This window comes from Lissotriton helveticus, chromosome 7 (assembly GCF_964261635.1).
Source record: "Lissotriton helveticus chromosome 7, aLisHel1.1, whole genome shotgun sequence".
Taxonomy (NCBI): Eukaryota; Metazoa; Chordata; class Amphibia; order Caudata; family Salamandridae; genus Lissotriton; species Lissotriton helveticus.
This window is the reverse complement of record NC_136068.1, coordinates 1,744,741,818-1,744,761,263: the sequence shown is the minus strand read 5'-3', so window position 1 is coordinate 1,744,761,263 and position 19,446 is coordinate 1,744,741,818. Positions and strand designations below refer to the sequence as shown.

General features: G+C 41.2%; 1 protein-coding gene across 1 annotated transcript in view; it reads left to right on the top strand.

Annotated features, from left to right (window-relative positions):
* The window catches only part of LOC144770731 (sialic acid-binding Ig-like lectin 10), a 448,268-nt gene that overhangs the window by 363,404 nt on the left and 65,418 nt on the right, over nt 1–19,446 (top strand). The window contains exons 9-11 of the mRNA XM_078655468.1: nt 1,934–2,197; nt 16,452–16,499; nt 18,695–18,964. Of these exons, the coding sequence (XP_078511594.1) occupies nt 1,934–2,197; nt 16,452–16,499; nt 18,695–18,964 (582 nt within the window). The remainder of the gene's footprint in view (nt 1–1,933; nt 2,198–16,451; nt 16,500–18,694; nt 18,965–19,446) is intronic.

Genomic DNA, 19,446 nt, shown 5'->3' with positions numbered 1-19,446 from the left:
TTTTCCTCTAAGTTGGTGCATATAGGGCTGCCGTGTGGCAACGCATGTACCTTTGCACCATGGTGCAAGGGGACCTGCGTTGCGGCATGATTATTTCTGTGCAGGAAGGGAAATCTTTCTGCACAGAAACAATCGGAGAGGCTTTTTCCTTAAAAAGGAAAAACGAGTAGAAATTAAGAGCTTTCTCTCCGGTGTGCCTCTTTTACGCTTCCCCTGGGGAGGCATACATTTTTTGCGCAGCCTCAGATTTACGATTTCTCGCAAATCTGGGCCAGTGTCAAAAAGCCATGGATGTTGCAGGGAACGCCCCCAGCAATACCCATTTAATGCAGAAAACTGCGTTAAATGGAGTCATATTTACGAGGCAGCATTAAGCCAAAAGAAGTGGCTTAGTGATGCTAACTAAATATGGAGCAAGCTTCTGCGCAATGGAACGTCACAAAAAGGGACGTCCCAAAGGCGCAAGGGGACTTATGAATGAGGACCTAAGCATTTCCTCACTAACAATATTCAATTAGTCTCTGAGTGAATGTGCAAATATAATCCATTAAACCTGCTTTCTAGTGTTATCTTCTGAAATCAACATATATAGTACATGACCAAAGTGCATGCCAATTTTAAATCTATCATTCAAGCAATCACAGCAACTCTCATCTAATGCCACACTCATTACTGCTTTGCTAGTTTCAAAACATGCAAAAAATATAATGTTTATGCTAAATTCCTTTGTAGTGAATTAACCATGGGATATTCATCTCGTAAGAATAGGTCTTCTCTCACTAAGGATACTTACAGGTGAGGCTATTTCCTCTTTCTATGTGTGCTACAGGATGAAGGAAATATGAAGATATTTCTCCTTGTTGCATCTCCCAATAGCCTTTTGATGCATTTACAGGTTTACCAGTATTTATATCTCTGGACATGCGCCAAAATTCAAGGGTGGATGCATGGGAACACCCACACTCCACCCATATAATGCCTACCCAAGGCAGAGTAATGCAAGGAATCGACATGCGCTGCCTTGAGTTACTCAAATTTGCCAAGCAACGTAGGGCACGCAAGGTGGCCTTGCCTTGCTTGATAAATCTAATTTACCTATTGCTTTGCACTTGCAACACCACGTGTGATTTAAGAACAACGCAATTACATGATAAATATATCCCTCCATGAGTAAAACCCCAATATTTCGCAAACACATTGTACTCATATGCTCCATCCGCACCTAAGGTTTGCTCCCCTTTCAGAGAGCTCAGGGAATGATGATCAGACTTACATCTTCAACATCTTCCTCTCACCCTTCAACCCATCTCCTTTTGACCCTACCACATCCCACCCCTTTCTGTCTATGTAATTGTTCTACCCTTCGTTTGCGAGAATCCCCACAATTATCTTCACCCATGCTATATTGATTTTTGTTATCTGCAGCACACCATCCCCCACTCACCCCTGATGTGTGTTGCACCATAACAAAAAAATGATGGAAATGTATTAATATGAACAAATTATCAGCTATAAAATAAAAAGTGATACACAATGCTATGTTCTTGCTTTACTTGACCGTGACATGGATGACCAGATCATCTGACACCATAGATGGGAGTTTCACAAATAATTGCTAATTTGTAATAGATGGGAAATAGTGACACTGGTCGACAAGTCAAACACACACATGTCCACACTTTGTGCTTGCAATCAATGAGAGCCACTGAGAGAATGATTGATGGATGAAAGTTGTGGATATTTGGTTGACAGCTATATACTGATAGTCATTACCAAAAGAAGCTCGTTTTAATCAACATGCCTCAGGCATATTGGATATCTCTTTTTAATTGTTGTTCAAAATTGTCTGAAAGTTGTGAAGTTGCGTAATTTGAGTTAATAATCAGAACACATTCTCTGAAATTAATCATTGTGTCTGTTACATGTTTCACAGAAAGGAGCATGAGAACAACTAATGCAACACATGTGGAAGTGCTAGAAGGCTCCGACTGCAATCTGCTCTGCACTGCTGACAGTAACCCGCTTTCTAATCTCACCTGGAAAAAGGGAGAGCTCATCCTTAATGAGTCAAAATTGTTGTCTAATGACCTGAAACTGACCCGCCTCAATATAACTTCCAATGATAATGGAGTTTACAGCTGTACAGCAGCCAATAAACTTGGGCGGGAACAAAGCTCAGTCACTGTTGATGTACAATGTGAGTATCAATCTATTGAAATATCTAAATATAGTGACTGATTGCCTGATAAACTATCTTCTTTTGGACTTTGCGTGAAGTATGACACAACTTTGGATTTCTTTTCAGACACAAGCTTTTTTTTTTTAGCTAAATGATCATTTCACATTGGTCAGAAATTCATCTCCCTGAATGGTGGAGTGGCCTCTAATTTTACATGTTAGACTACAGGCTCTCATTTTGATGTATTATGAGTAAGATCAGTTTTGGGGTAATTGATCAAGTATGTATCCAAGTTTGTCCCCTGTCTCTAGATTATTGGTTCAGATGATGCTCTTCTGCTGCTCAAAGAAAAATCATAAATATTATCCTTTGATCAGTTACTCCTGAGGCCCCCATAGATATTTTATTACTTCATTACTTGTTGCCACTCTTGGTTCCAGCCATCGTGCATTATCTGACATGCCCTGAGGTAGATAATTGTTGTAGGAGGAAATTTGTAAACAAAACTGTGGATTCTCTGCCCCCACCTCTGGCGGAAAAAGTGAATGTTAGTTGACTATTTTCAGTATTTGTTGTTTGGCTGTTTCTGTTTTTGTATGTTTCTGGCACACAAGATGCTACTTTCATACGTGACAATGAGAAGGAGAAAACTAAAATGTAACTTAATGCCTCTTTGAGTGAGAGAATGACTTGTTTGGACTGTTCTCATAAGGTTCAGTTGTCAACAGCTGTTTTCTTTGTCGAGCCTACCAGACAGCACAGCTATAAAAAGATCTACCATGAGCTTACCAGTGGCTTACCCGGATTTATAGCAAGGCAATTGATTTCCATTGCTTAGTTTTAGTGTCACTTTGACTTGCTCGCCTCTTATTTCATTTCTTTCATTGTCTCAACTTGTCCCTCTTGTGTTTGCCCCCTTCCTGGAGCACTAGCTCTTTATCTTATCTCATTAGCTGAAAACTATCCTACTACTGCTCACTTTTAGGCAACTCATGTTATTTCTTTTTGACTTAGCACTGCAAGAGAGAGCGTGTGTTTGCCAACTCTTTCCCCTGTCATGTGCCTTCCCACCAAATAACCATCCACATGCTGTTATCTCCTCAGTGTGCTGCAAGGTCTGACGTGTGTGCTTTTGCCCCTGCCTCACTCCCCTGTGCGCTTCTAGTTATGTACTCCGTGTTGATTCTCCTTCAGTTTATGTCTATCAAATCCATTGTGCTTGACCCGTTGCTTGTTCTACTACAGCCCTGGAAGGTCAAGCCGCAAATAGCTGCCAAAACCTCTGACTTCAAAAAACTATTTGTCACTACTTCAATTTCATATATTTTTTTTAATTCCGATCCATCTTGGGTCAGAAATGGCTACCATGTCATTTCATGGAAAAAGCACACCATGGTGACTCGGGAACACTTCTGAAAAATGACGTGGCTTGCTGCATCTTTGTGCTTTTTCTATTTGCATTTGTATTTTACTTATGTCCATGCTGCATAGTATCTTGCCAATGCTGTCCAGCATCACCAAAAGGTTTTAGCAAAGCCAGTGGGTCACAAAGGTGAAAGCTATTGGCTTTGCCAATGGTTGTTATAATTGTCAATAGAAGTACTTTAATGTGCTCGATATCTGACAACTTCATTTGCTTAAGTACCACTCGGGAGACATCGCTGCAGGACTTGTTATCCCAGGAACATGTGGCGTGCCCCGACTTACAGCTCAGCTATTTTCATCAAGTGTTTTTAAAGCGCCTTCCCCTCCTCCTTCATGTCCAGAACTTGTTACCACATCTCTATTACGACCCTTTTTACTTCTTGGGACTAGAGCTTCCAAGATTTACACAATTCTCCATGCTTCATTACAACCACGTACTAAGACTAATACTGAAAAAGCCTAGGAGGATGAATTGGGTGCTTCTTGGTCTATAGATCTATGGGATAAACTATGGATGAAACTACGCAAATCATCAAGGGCTGCAAATACCACTCAGACACTTTTTTTTTGTTTATAATAGACTTTTATTGTCACCACTTATTCTTAGTAAAAGACATTCTGACATTTCAAATACCTGTTGGACTTGCTCTTTACCAAATGCGGATTTAGTTCACGTGTTTTTCAATTGTACCCTAGTGCATTAGTTTTGGGTTAAAGTATGGTCTCAAATCAATATTATATTCTCCTCTAATCATCCTTTTTCTATGTCTCATATTTTCTTAGGTAGCGTTTCCCCCATTTGGGATCACTGTACCTTTAACATAAGAATAATTGATCTGTTGTTGGCAGTAGCTTTTCAGCAAATAACTAAACATTGGAAGGACTTTACCAAACTATCCGATCAGGCTTGGTGGTATGCTGTATGCTACAATCATAGGTTAGACACAACATTTGTTTATCCAATGAGTTTGGCTCCAAAGCGGAGAGAACTATGGGATACAGTTACATAATTTATTGATATAGGAGCTAGATGTTCTTTGTCTCAAACGCCTTTGTAACAGGAAGTTGCTAAACCTCCATAACTTCCTTTAGATTGATATTTTTCTTTGTGAACTCAATTATTTCTTATGTATTTAATTGTTATGTATTTATCACCTATTGGTTATCTCAGCATGTTATTTCGTTATCCCTTATTGATTCCTTTATTGCCAATTGTAACAATTACGCTGTATGTGTTACTTATACTTATTATTACTTTACTTTGTATGTTTCTATCTAATTCACATGAATAAACTTTTCTTGAACTTAAATGAGTGTTTTTAATGCGCCACACCTGCTTCCGGGTGGGTCTAAAGCCGGGCGAGGCTGGGCTGGGCCACCCCCCTTACATTGCCTACTTAGGGTTAATCTGTGACAACTTGTTTAATACTAAGGTAGAATGGGAGGTCGCACAACGGAAAAGTTCCTAGAAAGGTTCAAATAAGAACAGTTTTTGTTTTCGTGAGGTATGCAGCCTGGGTGGCGTCCCTTGTCAAAGACGACGAAAGGTATAATACAAAGATGTGCCTGCAATGGTCATTACAGGCATCCCCTGGCGCTCCACTTAATAATCCATTTACACAATTTTGAAGAATAGTTCATCTGAAGGTTTATTCAAAATGAAAACTGCTTTTTGTTTCCTTCAATTACTTTTCAAAACATTTTTTGTTTGATAATAAAGTTCATCAATTGATATAATGGAAATAACACATTCCATGCCCAATGCATTTCGGGCTGTTCGCCCTTCATCCGGGGCAAAAGCTAGAAGCAAGATCAAACGAAAAGTCCATTCAATATCAAATAATCGTAAAAAACATGACTAAACATATAAATATTCGTGACTTATCCCATGTGCAGCGTGTGATGTGCCCTGGTGTGAATGCATGCAAAAGCTCAACAAGAGAAAATTCTCACGTGTTATCCTTCTGTAAGCTTTGCCCGTTTAAGAACTGAAAACATAAATGAACACATGAATACAAGCGTACCTACATACTATTGTGACGTCGAGACACACATTCAAAGAACTATCCTAAGCTTACTTGATTAGCACGCGGGGCGCATCACACGCTGCACATGGGATAAGTCACGAATATTTATATGTTTAGTCATGTTTTTTACGATTTCAAAATTGTGTAAATGGATTATTAAGTGGAGCGCCAGGGGATGCCTGTAATGACCATTGCAGGCACATCTTTGTAACTTGTTTAATACCTCTGGATCTTGACTGCTGGTTAATGCGCGGTCAATTCTAATAAAGGCTGAAGAGGTTCGTATTGCCCAGTGTATACCACACCAGGAGCCGCAGTTGGCCTACAGCTGGTATCTGTGGCATTGCGCATATAAACGCATCACCTTCACCCGCAGTGTAGGACCACCATTGGCTGGAGTAGGCTGGGCAGGATCTTCCCCCTTTTTTCTACCATCAATGATACTGAGTCATTCTGCATCCCACCCTATTTGTCTTATTCCTCTTTATACTGTCCGTGTTATCATGTTTGCCTCCTTGTCACTACATTTGGGCAGTATTGAACTTTTACTGTTTTACTGTCTGGCTTGCCTATTATTACTACTTTAGTATGCGGAGGTAGAAGGTTGCTCATTCAAAGACAACACCAGGCATAACCCTCGAGTGTTTCTTGCAGCGTGCTGTAGGTATCATCAGTAGAAAAATTGACCTTGCTGAACAGCATTTATGTCTGTCTTCATTGACTGAGACCGTATATGAGCCATCAAAAGGACACTCTGAGTCTAATTCATCTGATATTATGTGCCTATCTAACCTGGACGTTCCCTTGCAAATGCATCCCATCCCATGATATCTTGGATGCCGTTGTTGGCACCAGGACCCCAGATGCGTCCTTGTCCGTGGAGCCTGCTGGTAAATCAGGGATAGATCTACCACCAGTGCATCTGTCCAGTTCTGAGGTGACCAAAAGCCTGAGGTTAAAAGTAAGGGACTAGATAGGGTTGCTAAATCAAATAGTCCACAGTTGCAATGCTCACCTCACCCTCCATTCACAATCTGCCTTTCAGTGTGCAACCCATGGCCTGCATGCAGGACTCGTCATCTAATTTGGCAGAGGAAGAGTGCAGGGGCATTATCTCCTCTATCACTTGTACCCTGGGTCCCATTTTGGCCCGACTGGGAAGGTTGGAGGATGCATTCGATATGCTGAGGCACACCTTGATGGTACAACATCCTGCAAGATTGTTGCCATCTGGTTTGACAGGTAGTACTACTAGCGGAGAATCCAACTGCTGCCCACAGCTCCAAATATCCCTGCTAATACATTTGAGAGATGCGAGGACGGCTCTAATTAAAAAAGCCTACAGGGCCCTGCGATTCTGGGAATATGAGCCCTGGTTATACTCAGCAGCCTAAATCTTCTAGGGTTCATACGCTGCATCTCCCTCCACAGGCGACACCATTGGTTGTCATCTTGAAGAAGGTTCTGTCCCTAAGTGCGGCATACATGAAGCTCATGATCAACTAGCTAATAAGGTGGTCCACTGGACCAATAGTTAATTGGAAGTTCCAGAATTATCTCACAGCTAGATCAAACTTGTGATCAGAGTTCCCTGGGTGGGCAACATACTGACTGTATTGTCATCAGTTTTAGAGATAGGATGGTGGCCAAGGACAATTTGATGAACTTGGTTTTGTATGTCCACCCTCACCAGCGATTGAGACCCTTCCCCTTCGTTATTTTTATTTTCTTTATCTGTTCCTGTGTCATCTGGGATCCTCTACTCCGACCTTTAACAGGTTTGCACCTCTTTCATTTCTGGATCAACTGGACTGACTCCCTGGTGCAGTCTTATTTACCCAACATTAGTGAACTGTCAGCTTTGGGTGCACATACAAGGGCTTTTATGGATTCTATATCATCCCCTACTCCCAGTGCTCGGTCTACCCCAAATCTGGGATCTGGATATGTTGTCAAACGATATCATTAGCCTCATGAAATGTTGCCGGCCTGGCTAGCAAGTGGGGCTGGCCAGACTGTCTTAGTCTCATTGAACGTCATTCCATCATCTGCCTACACAACTCTTGACTGTCTGACCCCGTTTTCTTGGACGGGTACACCACCTCTCATTCACCAACATAGGCTGGAACAATGAGCAGGGCCACAAGTGGTTTAACTACACCTATTCCTCTCACATTTCATGCCCAAGTTAAATGGTTGAATTGCGACTCTGTCTACTATCAGCTGATTATGTTTCAATGCCCTACAACTGAAATATTTTTTATTAATTTATATAACAGTTTTTGATGCTACAAAGGATGGCCTAGCAGCTTCCTTTCTTAAAGACATCAATGATTGTATCAGCCATATTCAGGGAGGTTGTGCAGTAGCGTTTCAACTTGAGGACCTGTCAATTCTCATCTGAGAATGTTTGTGGGTGGGTTAATGATGATGGGGCTCCTCTCACCCACTTTGTTCATTGTTCCCTTGGTGATGAATTTAATCTGTGTTGTTCAAACTCAGTCTAATTTTTTTCTTGGATTCCCTTCTGTACTAGTCATCTCACCTAATTTGTGAACAGCGGCACTCCGAGCCATATCGATTTTATCATTTTTTCACAAACTCTTAGGGACTGGGTGCAAGCTTATGATTTTATTGATTCTCCCCTCAGTGACAACAGACTCCTGGCTTTTCCTCTGCATAACTCTTTTTTCTCCAAATTTCATGTGAAGAACTATACCCCTCCACTGTCGTTCTCCAGGAACTTCGGAGTGATTAAGAACTTCTCAAAGGTTGATGAAACTTCTTTTCTCTCACAAATACGCATTCCGAACACCTCGATTTCCTGGTATGCTTATAAGATGATTGCAAATAGAGCTGCGGCCAGGAGCTATTGAGCATCTTTTATAGGATCTAAGGTGTTGTTTATGACTTCCTGGTGGTTCCAATAAAATTTTGTTGCATACCACCAACTGAATGGTTTGATGTAAATTGCACTAAGACCCATAACCGGTTACTTACCCTCTAAAAAGGAAACCTGGAGACCAGGATGCTATGCTGGGTAGTAGGGCTCTGTACTGAAGTGCCCTTAAAATCAGGAAAACTACTATTAGAGAAGCTACCTTTTCTTCTCCACTCCAGGCAAGTGAATTGAGAGAAAGTGAAACCTTTTTGGGCGACAGCAATTAGTAGTTATTTTGAAGACACCAATGAGACTAGAATTGAGACGATAATCTCTCCTGATTTTTTAAACTTTACGAAACTATATGCTAACTGTGATACCAACCTCTACTCTCCTATAGACCACACCTCCATCCAGCCACTCCCGCTGCTTTGAGGCTCTACTTTCTCCCATACATTAACAGCATTTCTTGCTGTCCCAGACATTGAATTGAGTGAGGTCCTGCATTCAGTGGCTGGTTGTCTGGTTGGGCGAGCCCTTGGCCCAGAAGGGATACCCTCTGATATGTTAAAAGGAAAGTCCTGCCCCTCCTACCCACACAGGCCCGCATTGAAGTGGTTAGGTGTACCATCCTGAGCAGGTTGGATTACTGTAATGCCCTCCTGCTTGGGTCCCCCGAGTTTCTGTTGGATAGGCTTCAAAGGGTTCAATCTGCGGCCGCAAAATTAGCTTTGGGGTTGCCAAGAAGATCTCACGGTTCCGCTGCCTTAGCACAATTGCACTGGCTCCCTCTTAGACAGAGGATCCAGTTCAAGGCCCTCTGTATTGTCTTCAGGGCCCTTCATGGCTCCGGTCCGACCCCTCTTCAATCTAAATTTGGGTGGTATGCTCCTCCAAGACAACTCCGCTCCTCTGATGCGAAACTGGTGATCATCCCCAGATTTAGGAAAGTCAGAGCAGGAGGTAGATCCTTTGAGGTGGCTGCGGCCAGACTCTGGAATTCCCTCCCCGTTGAGATCAGGCACATTAATGATCTCTTGTCATTTAGGAAACAGGTCAAAACCTGGCTCTTCCCTAACTAACTCACGCCCCTTGCCCCTTGTCTTGTTTCATTCTCAGACTCTGTCAGCGCCAGGATGCCTGCAATGGTGACAGTTCGCGCTCTACAAATTCAGAAATAAATATATATATATAAAAGCAAATACCTCATTGTGGGTTTATCTTTTGACTAAAATATTGAACACCATATTAATCACAGCCCCCCTCAAGAATTGGTCCCATGCTGCCATTGTTTCCATTTTTTAAAAAGGGGTCAAAAAGCGTACCACAATGTTACTGCCCTATCTCATTGATTAACTTGATCACCTACAGACATGGACTGCTGAGGATAATGTACTTTTGTATCTCCAATTTGGCTTCTGTCCTGGCCTGGGAACAGTTGAACAGTCCCTTTACCTGTATATGCTAATAAATAAATACTCTGTTGCTAAGCAGGGCAAGCTATTTTTTACATAAATGGACCTGAGTCCTGCCTTTAATTCTGTTAATAAGTCCAAATTGTGGAGTATTATGTCTGATATGGAGGTCAAATAGTATATTATCAATTTTCTGAGGGAGCTTCATTTAGATGCCACTGCTAGAATGAGGTAAAGTTCGGGGAGGAACCACAATGCCAGGGGCATATTTCAGGGGTGCGTGCTGAACCCGTGTCTATTTTAGGTCGAGCTAGATAGCGCATGCACTGTCTCTTCGAGACCTGCTGTAATCTGTCTGTGTACTACTAGTCCATCTATTTGCTAGGCATTGCTTTTCTCTTGTCTATGTCAGTGTCCTTTAGAAATCTGTGCTTGCTAGTGGTCAGTTCAGCCTCTGTGACCCTTTCTTTCTTTCTGCTGTTCCTCCCATAGAGCAGGGACTTAGTACTGTCTCATTCCACTATCGCCCTTTACCTGTTCTCTGCGTGCTTTTTTTTCTTGATTTCCTGGTCTGTTATTCTTTGTCTGTATTTCAGCATCCTAGCTGCTTACATTCAACTATAGCATTCTTCGAGAACTGCTGTAATTTGTCTGTGTGCTTCTAGTCTATCCCCTTTCTTGGCATTGCTTTTCAATTGTCTGTGTCAGTGTCCTTTAAACATCCTTGACTGCTAATGGTCAGTCCTGCCTCTTTGCCCCTCCTTTTTCTCTGCTTTTACTCTCACAGGGTAGGGATTGTCTCATTCTGCTATGGCTCTTTATCTGTTCTCTAGGGGACTATTTTTTTCTTGGTTTCCTGGTCTGTTACTGTTTGCCTGTGTTTAGCTTCAGCGCCCTAGCTGAAAGCATACATATAGCATTCTTTCCCACCTCCTCTTAATGCCACAGTTGTGTTTCTGCTGCCTTTTTTTACTGCTGACTCCCCCACTGTGGCTCCCACTCCCTTGCTTGTATTTGTTCACTCATTGACCTAATTTCTCCAATAAACAATAGGCAGTGCATTGAGCCAGGACACCTCAGAATAACCGCTGCGCTCTAGAAATCCAATTAACACAGCATACCATTTCTTTATTTAGTCTTTTTTGCACTTTTCAATTTTCACCGCCAGTTGGCCTTATTCTAGTAGTATTTTAGCTTGGTTTGGGCTTCCTTTTAAGGGGGACTAGGCTTGCTTTTTAGGTTTAGCCTGCAAAGGGCTTATATCCCACCTCCTCTCTTTCCTGGCTTTCCATTGGTTCCTGTGCAGGCCACTCACTTTTCATCCTGTTCTAATGGATGTAGCATCATTTTTTTTTGCATTGACCATAGCTATATTTTTGGTAAACTTTTTTCCTCCACTAAGAATGTCTCAGATCCCCTCACCTACTAATCGCTCCCTTCCCCACCCCCCCTCCCCCAACCCCCAGTGCTGCACTTAATGTTGCAGGTTTGCTGTAGAAGTAGAGCTATTCAAAATAGCATATTTCAAAAAATCTTTTTAAGCAACCATTGTTACTATGGTCTTAAATTGCAGAGTATCCTATGTGTCTTGGGAAAACGAATTTCTGGTGAATCATACATCAGGAGAGAGCTCTTAAACTGAAGTTTATACAGTTGTCTCATGCCCACAAGTTTTTAAAACTCATTTATGGGTTTCAGGCGAAGGCCACTGGAAAGGAAAACAAACTGTTGGAGCAAGGCTTTTTTTTGTTGCAGTTTTAAAGCGAAAACTCGACAGAGAGGTATCAGAAGGCTTTACAAAAGGACAAATTATGTTACACAAGGACACCTTCATGTTGTGGTTGGCATGGGAAGTTTAAGTGATTTACCCAGGATCACAGGATGTTGAGCCGACACCTAGACTGGAATCTGCTACTCCAGCTCCAAAACCGGCAGCTCTGATGGAAGTGCCACATACTCTAACTTTGTTTGTTTCTAGGAGCGCGCTCTTGCTACGGTTGAGTCTCTCAGCAAACCCCTATCCTTCTCTTACATGGCTCATCACCAGCAACACGGTATTTTAAGCAAAAGAAAGCCAGGAAGCATGTGTATTACCAGCTGGGTAGTTCACTTCAGCGCCCATGTTTAACTGCAAACTGAGTGTGTCAAGTCTGTTTTCATTTGTGCTTTATTTAGGAGAGAGATACTGTGAATTTGCCCAGTGGTGCATTTTCTGCTGGTGATGTAAAGGCTAACTTTCAACAGTTCGTATATATTTCCTCTACATTGCAGTTGGCGGTTGTGACGTGGATGTGCTACCAGATGATGTATTTTTCTTTTCCTTCTAGCCAAAGCAGGGTAGTAAACTGGTGACATTCCTTACCTGCTTTAGATGTTGCCCCCGGGGGTTCTTGAGGCGAATGGGCTGGCTGCAGTTGGATTCAGTGACTTTTTCTCATCTAAACGCTTAATTTCCTAATTTTGGTGTGCATCTTGACTTGTTGTTAGGCACTTAAGGACCTCATTTTGATGGTGGTCACATATCGGTGACAGGACTTCCTGGCTAGCTGTCAGCGATCCTGTTATGCTAATTACAATGCAACCACCTTCAAGGCAGTCGCAAAGTGTATATTTTGCATTGCAGTGTGTGTTGTGAGATGCAGCACAAGCTGTGAGACAAAAAATTCACTTTTTGCACATCCTAGCACTATGTGGTGGGCATCATGCAGTGCATGCCACATGGATCAAGGATATGTAGGGGGGCAGGGCCCATGTCTGAGGGCCAGAAGGAATGTCCCTTACCCCCTGCCTTTTCATGGCGGCTAACCGTCATGAAATAGTAGGATGAAAGGAACATTGTAATCCCTATGGAGGTGCATAGGGAATACAAATCCCGGACTGATGGGCCCCTTGAGCCCATGGAATGCATGGCAGTTGGTAGGCATGGGCAGTAAATTTCGTTCCGCTTGCAGAATTTGGTTAATTTTGTGTTCCGCAGAGAACGTGGAATTGCCAAAAATTCCATGATCCGCGGTTTCGCTGAATTTTTTGCTTGTTTGCGCTTTCAAAATGCGCGTTCGCAAGATGTTTCTCCCCGAGCACGCAAACAGCATTCACAAACAGAAAAAAAGCTTCGCAAACGGGCAGAACATGCATTTCCGCGGGTTTGCAGAACTTTTGCACTCTGGCAGAGATTTTTTACTGTTACGCGGATCTTTGCGTAGCACGATTACGCACATTCCGCCCAGCCATCTACCCCTATCCTAATGGAGCGGGCGGGATTCAGCATTGTGATGACTCTGTGACTGTCGGTGGCGGGCCCACTGTTGTCATAATCAGGCCCTAAATGTTTGTGTTGTTGACACTTGATACTTATTGATTCATGCTTGTGGTTTGAGACTTGCAACTGTAGCTGTGGGTTATTGTGTTGTTCCTTTAAACTGCCCAGGAACCATACCAGATCTTCAGGCTCTGTATAATCCCTTGATTTCCCATCCATTGTTATCCCCATTGTAGGAGGTTCTAAAAGACCATATTTAATATCCTATTTCTGAATACTTGGCCTAAGTTACAGGTACCCTTTCATTTGTCAGTGGTTTCCGTGGAGAAGCCAGCAGCAATAAATACTTTAGGTCCTTCCAAGTTGTAAGGACCATGTTTATAGCAGCTGTTGGTAATTAATGGACCTGTTCATGACGCAGGAGGCATGTGTTAATTGGTCTAGGTCTAGATTCAAGTGTTGAAGTTGAAGTTCTTGACCGAAACCTGTGAGCTCTCTGCAACTCAAGAAGATGCTCTGGAATTCCACAAAAGTGAATGATATTGTTTCAGGCACTGTCTTCCAGATCTATTACTTTTTGTTCTAAATCACAGATATCTGGACCCCAATACTCTGCATTATGTAATCTTTCTTCCAAAAGGGTGGTTCGTTTATCTAGAGTTTCCACTTTGGTGTGAAAAGAGTTTAAGTCTATCCTTATTAACTTAATTTCTGTCACAAGATCAGAAATGTTGACATTCATAGAACTCAATCATTGTCCCACAGCAGAGATCTCTTTGAAAAAGGTCCATGGAAACAGTATCTTGTAGGAGAGTAGTAGAAGTGTCCGACGGTAAAGTGTTCCTTAGAACTTGTATAAACAAAGGGTTTCTATTAGGTTTTCCACCGGCCATACTGTTATACTTCAGTGTTAGAGAGGATAAGAAATAAGTACTGCCTAGTAGCTAAATATGATATCCAGTCGTCTCACAAAGCAGTTCGGTAATAACACTATACATGCAAATATATATTTGGATACAGACTGACTTCTGGGATTCTCAAAAATTATGACTGGGTATTTTCAGTCAAGAAATATCACACAGATTTTCCCTGTTTATCTAAGTTTATCTAAGTTTGCTCTGCACCCTTTAATGGTAGAAATGTCCTTGTCTACTTAAATGTGTAGCAGAGTCTAAGTTGTCAAATAAAGAGAAATACTTCAGGTTTGAAAGTTCTCATATGCTTCCCCTGCACCCTGTGAGAAATATAATAGTAATTCAAAAACACCCAGCAGCTTTTCACTTCGAGAAAGGGAATTTTCATTTAACTTTTCAAAATCCGGTTGTATATCTTAACTGAATGAGTCATCTTTTACAAACTTATGGCTGTATTTTATTTAAACAAGGAGCAATCAGAAATGGCACACAGCCTTTCCCCTGCTGTGGTTTCTGACAGAATGAGTAATTTTTTTAAAAGATATCTGGTGTTCTAAAAATTATGGCTCCATGTATTCAAACAGGTGTTGCTGAAAAACAGAGATTCAGAAATGACACAACTTTCCCCCTGCCTAGCCAAATTCCCTCAACACTGTCTGCTGATAAGAATGTCCATGTTATGTAGCAGAGTCTAAGCTGTCAAATGGAGAGACAAATACCTCAGAGTTGAAAGTTCTCATATGCTTCTCCTGTGTGAGAAGTACAATGACAATTCAAAACAATTCAAAAACATTCAGCAGTATTTCCACTTCAGAAAATGAATCTTTCTTAACCCTTCAGGCTGTTTCCTGACTGAATGAGTTGTTTTTCACAGATTCTCTCAGCTAAAGAAATGGTGCTCCAAGTGTCCCTCCACATGGTCTGCTGACAGGAAAACTCCCGCCCTTCCTCTCTGCCATTGTGAAGAGTTCAACCAGAGTTCAAGAGTAATAAAATTCCTCCGAAGCAGTCTCTGGCCCACATGCATCAATATCGGCTTTTGCGAGTTCTAAATTGCGAAAAATAACGATTCGCAATTTAGAATTCGCAAAAGCCTATGCATGAATTTTTTCTTATTTTTTTGGCAAATCGGTAAAAATCGCTATTTTAACCGAAATGCATAAAAAATGCGAATTTTAAATTGCGAATTCACAATTCCCATTCATTCCTATGGGCCAAAATGCCCATAGAAATGAATGGGAATTGCGAATTCGCAATGTGCAATTGCAATTCATCAATGCATTTCAAGGGTGGAGAGGGGGGTCAAAATGACCCCCCCTGCACCCATGAAATGTACTTTTCAGCATAAGTTACATACACACACGTCCTAAGGACATGTGTGTGTGTGTAACTTTACAGTTTAAAAAATGCATTTTTGTGCATTTTTAATCAATTTCGCAATTTACCACGAAGTTGAACTTCGTGGTAATTTGCACTTCCAATTTTAAAAAACGCATATTTTTCTGTAATGATGCATAGCATTTAAGAAATCGCACAATTGCGATTTCTTAAATGCTAACGCAATTTTAGAAATCGTAAAAAAGATGCGACTTCTAAAATGGCATGATGCATCCCAACAAGCACTTTTGCATTCGCAAACGGCCGATTTTAAGGAATCGCACCGTTTGTGACTACAAAAATGCTTGATGCATGTGGGCCTCTGTGTTTAAAAGCAAGGAAAGTCGCATCACTTGAGCAGCTTGCTGTTTCCCGATAGACTGAATTGTGAGGCTCAGCTGAAGGAGAGACCAGGCTTCAGGACTTCATTGAAGAACCTCAAAGTTATGGGACTGTTGTCTGATTCATGTTGATTTCATTCTGACTCCAAGGACATATGTTGAAAGCTGTGTGTAAGAATTCTCCCACCCTGAGTCTCCAAGCTCTGCACTGAGGTGGCAGTTTCAGTCAGTGGCCAGGCCACCATATTCAGTTTCATGTTTGTATAGCATGTTTTCAGAAAAAGGGGTTACTGAGACTGGGGATACTGTTTTTTGTTTTTGGGTCAAGCGCAGATATTGCATTTATACAGCGCTTACAACCCCTGGCAAAGAATGTAAGTTATGGCATCCTACTGCAAATTTAGCTGGTAATCCAGGTGTTAATAATCATTTTTATACATATACAGGTTATTGGCTTAGCCTTGTGCTTTAATTACAGTTTATGCTCATTTAAAAAATAATGACACCCGTAATATTCTTTGTCAGGGTATAGATTCAGCGTGCTTACAGTATATTTGAATTTTGCTCCATGTGCTCATAGAACAAAAAAACAGCTAGATATTTTAATAGTGTCTTCTGATTTTGTTGCTTCAGATCCACCAAGGAACCTAAAAATAACCACTGAGGACACCCTGACACAAGGTATTAACTAGCATGTATACATATTTTCTGTTTTGTGTATGTATGTGTTTGTGGGGGGAGTTGCCATGTGTGTCCATATGGTTTGTTTTTTGGCAGTCTTTCTTTGGTTGATGTCTGGAAAACAGTAAAGGAAATGAAGCATGGCTATACTTCATCCCTGATCATTGACTAGAACATATTTCAACACAATATGCATTGATTACTTGTGCATATCTGAATCAAACTAACAGAGCCCACTTTGAACTAAATCATTGTCTGAAGGGCTTATTTATAAACACTTTGCACTAGGTTTGCTTCACAAAAGTGACACAAATTGGCACAAAATGTTTTCTTTTATTTACTTTCCTGCACAAACCTTGCATGCATGGGAAAGTTGCCTCAAAGTAAGACAAAATAGCACTTGCACTGCTTTGCCCAAGTCTACGTCAAAGGGACATTCCGTGGGTGGTACATAGGCCTTCCCATACCAACATAGAAGCCAGGGTTTTGCCCTAAAAGTAATGCCACTGTGAAGCAGGTACTCCTCTCCCCTTCACAACTGGGGAAATAGCAGAAGATATAAACTAAACCCTGGGGCTAACTAGTGAGTTCTTAGAGGGTTTTGGCAATTTGTGTGTGTCGACCAGTTTGAATTTGATATGCAAGATGGCATTCAAGCTGTTTGATTTGTACTAAACCAGACTTTAATATCATAAATGTATTTCTCAGTTTGGTTAATTCTTACAAATTATACTAGGTTAGAAACAAATCATTAACTGAAAAATGCATATTAAAATTAATAAATATGTTGTTTGTTTGACAACGGCCAGTTATTGTTAGATATCTTAAGTTCCATTTAACTTCTTCAAAGATGCGTAATCTTCAGTACTGGTTGTATTTAGTTTTCACTAATACTCTAAAACAATCCAGGTCGCATCATTATTGCCTGTTTATTTGCACTTGTGGGGACGCATTTATGGGGATTTGACATAGGGCTGCACAGCATGTCACCTTGCAGCGCTCCCCTGTGTCAAAGTGAAAGGGCAGGAATGTCTACATTTATCCAATGTGGTGCAATTCTGTCCTTTTCGCCTGTACTGACGCTGTTACAGCAGCCTAGTGCCAACAAAAGCACTTTTACACCATGCTGCATGGGTGCTTGAGTTGTCAGCAGGATTGTTTAGTTGCAGAAAGGGGCACCTTTCTTAATAGAAACAATCTATAGAGGAATAAATTAGGAGAAATAAAGTTATGAAGATTTCAGTTGTGCTGTGTGCTATATGAACAACCATCATTATGATATATGATGTTGCAATCTTGCTTTGCAGATTCACTGAAAATGTGTCACTTGGAAAGCAAGGTTTGAAGAATTTTGAAAATCTCATGTTTTTGTGAGGGTTATGACTTCGGTCTAGGGTTTTTTTTATTTTTTTATGTTGTGCTTCCAGATGTACACATGTTGCTTATTACTGACGAGCTAGGTTTGAGCCAAATCCCAGTGGCATTGTGAAGTACAAGGGTCTACTGCAGGTAAGTGATGGCTGTCTTTACATCCAGGTCATGCAAGAGGGGTAGGCCGCTGGTTTGCTTGTTTTTAAGGTTGTGGCTGACCTCCTCTGCCCTCTGTCCAGGTAGTGGTTAAATGCCTACTTCATATGTGTTTTGCTCTACTTAAACTTTAATAGACTAGGTATGAATTTTGCTTGGCCACCTTGGGGGGGGGGGGGGGGTAATATCAGCAAAATCATTGTGTTGGTGGTCACACAGTACCCACATTTTGTAATTAATTCAAGATGTGCATATAACCAGGAATCTAAATGGAAGTTGATAGTTCAGTGCTGTGCCGAAAGAACATAAGTTTCTAATTTGGTACCATTTTTTGTAACGTGCTTGCATGAACTGAGTAATATAAAAAATGGTTGGCAATTGCGGTTTTATTTCACATGAAAAATTAAATGTCAAATATTGTCAGGGGTAATTTTGTATTAACACCACTTTTAATTACATGTCCAAACAGTGTAGTCAAAAGTTTAATGAACGAAAAAGAACGGGATATGTAGCCATTCTTTCATTTGGCATGAATGTTTTTGTGAAAAGTACAGAAGAAAAACTGCCATCTATATTGCATGATTTGGGAGGATTCTTTATGTCCGATCGTTCAAATAACCTTATTGATATCAACATGTATGGCAAATGAAAATGTGATTTTTTTGCAGGCCAGCTGATTGAAAGAGAAAATAATTCAACTGAAAAGATACTGGAAGGCAGATCAATCACCATGAAGTGTTCAGTGGAGAGCTCACCTCTTGCCTCCCTGACATGGATGAAAGTAGGAAACAAAAGCCTCATAGAGTCCAATGGGTTGAGTCAGAACAGTTTGACGCTGAGTCTCCCACATGTGACACCAGAAACCGATGGACAGTACTTGTGTGTGGCAGAGAATCAACACGGCGTGGTGAACTCTTCTCTGTTCATCACAGTGGAGTGTGAGTATGTGCTGCCCTGGGAGTATTGTTGCACATAAAGGAGATGTTTGTAGTTCTAGGAAACAACACAAATGTTTGTATATCTAAATACGTAATTGATTGCTTTAGGGAGTAGTATGGAAAAAATTATCATCTTATGTTTCTGGCACGCCAAGCGCTTCTTCTTTGTTTTTTGGCAACTGGTTAGTAAATATGGGTCATATTTATGACCTTTATGGTGTAGGGTGGCGCAGAAAGTCATCTTACTGTACTGACCTGTGCTCCACAAAAAGGGCTGGAATGAGCTGTATTTATCCACTATGGTGCATTCCTGTCCTTTCCCTTTTGCTGGTGCCATTTTGGAAGACTAGCGCCAAAGCAGGCAACCTTGCACCATGGTGCATTTTTTGTAGTCAGAATTGTTTTTGTGCAGGGAGGGGTGCCTTCCTGCACAAAAACAATCTTGAGACAATTTTTCCTCTCCTCTTGTTATGTCTGATGCA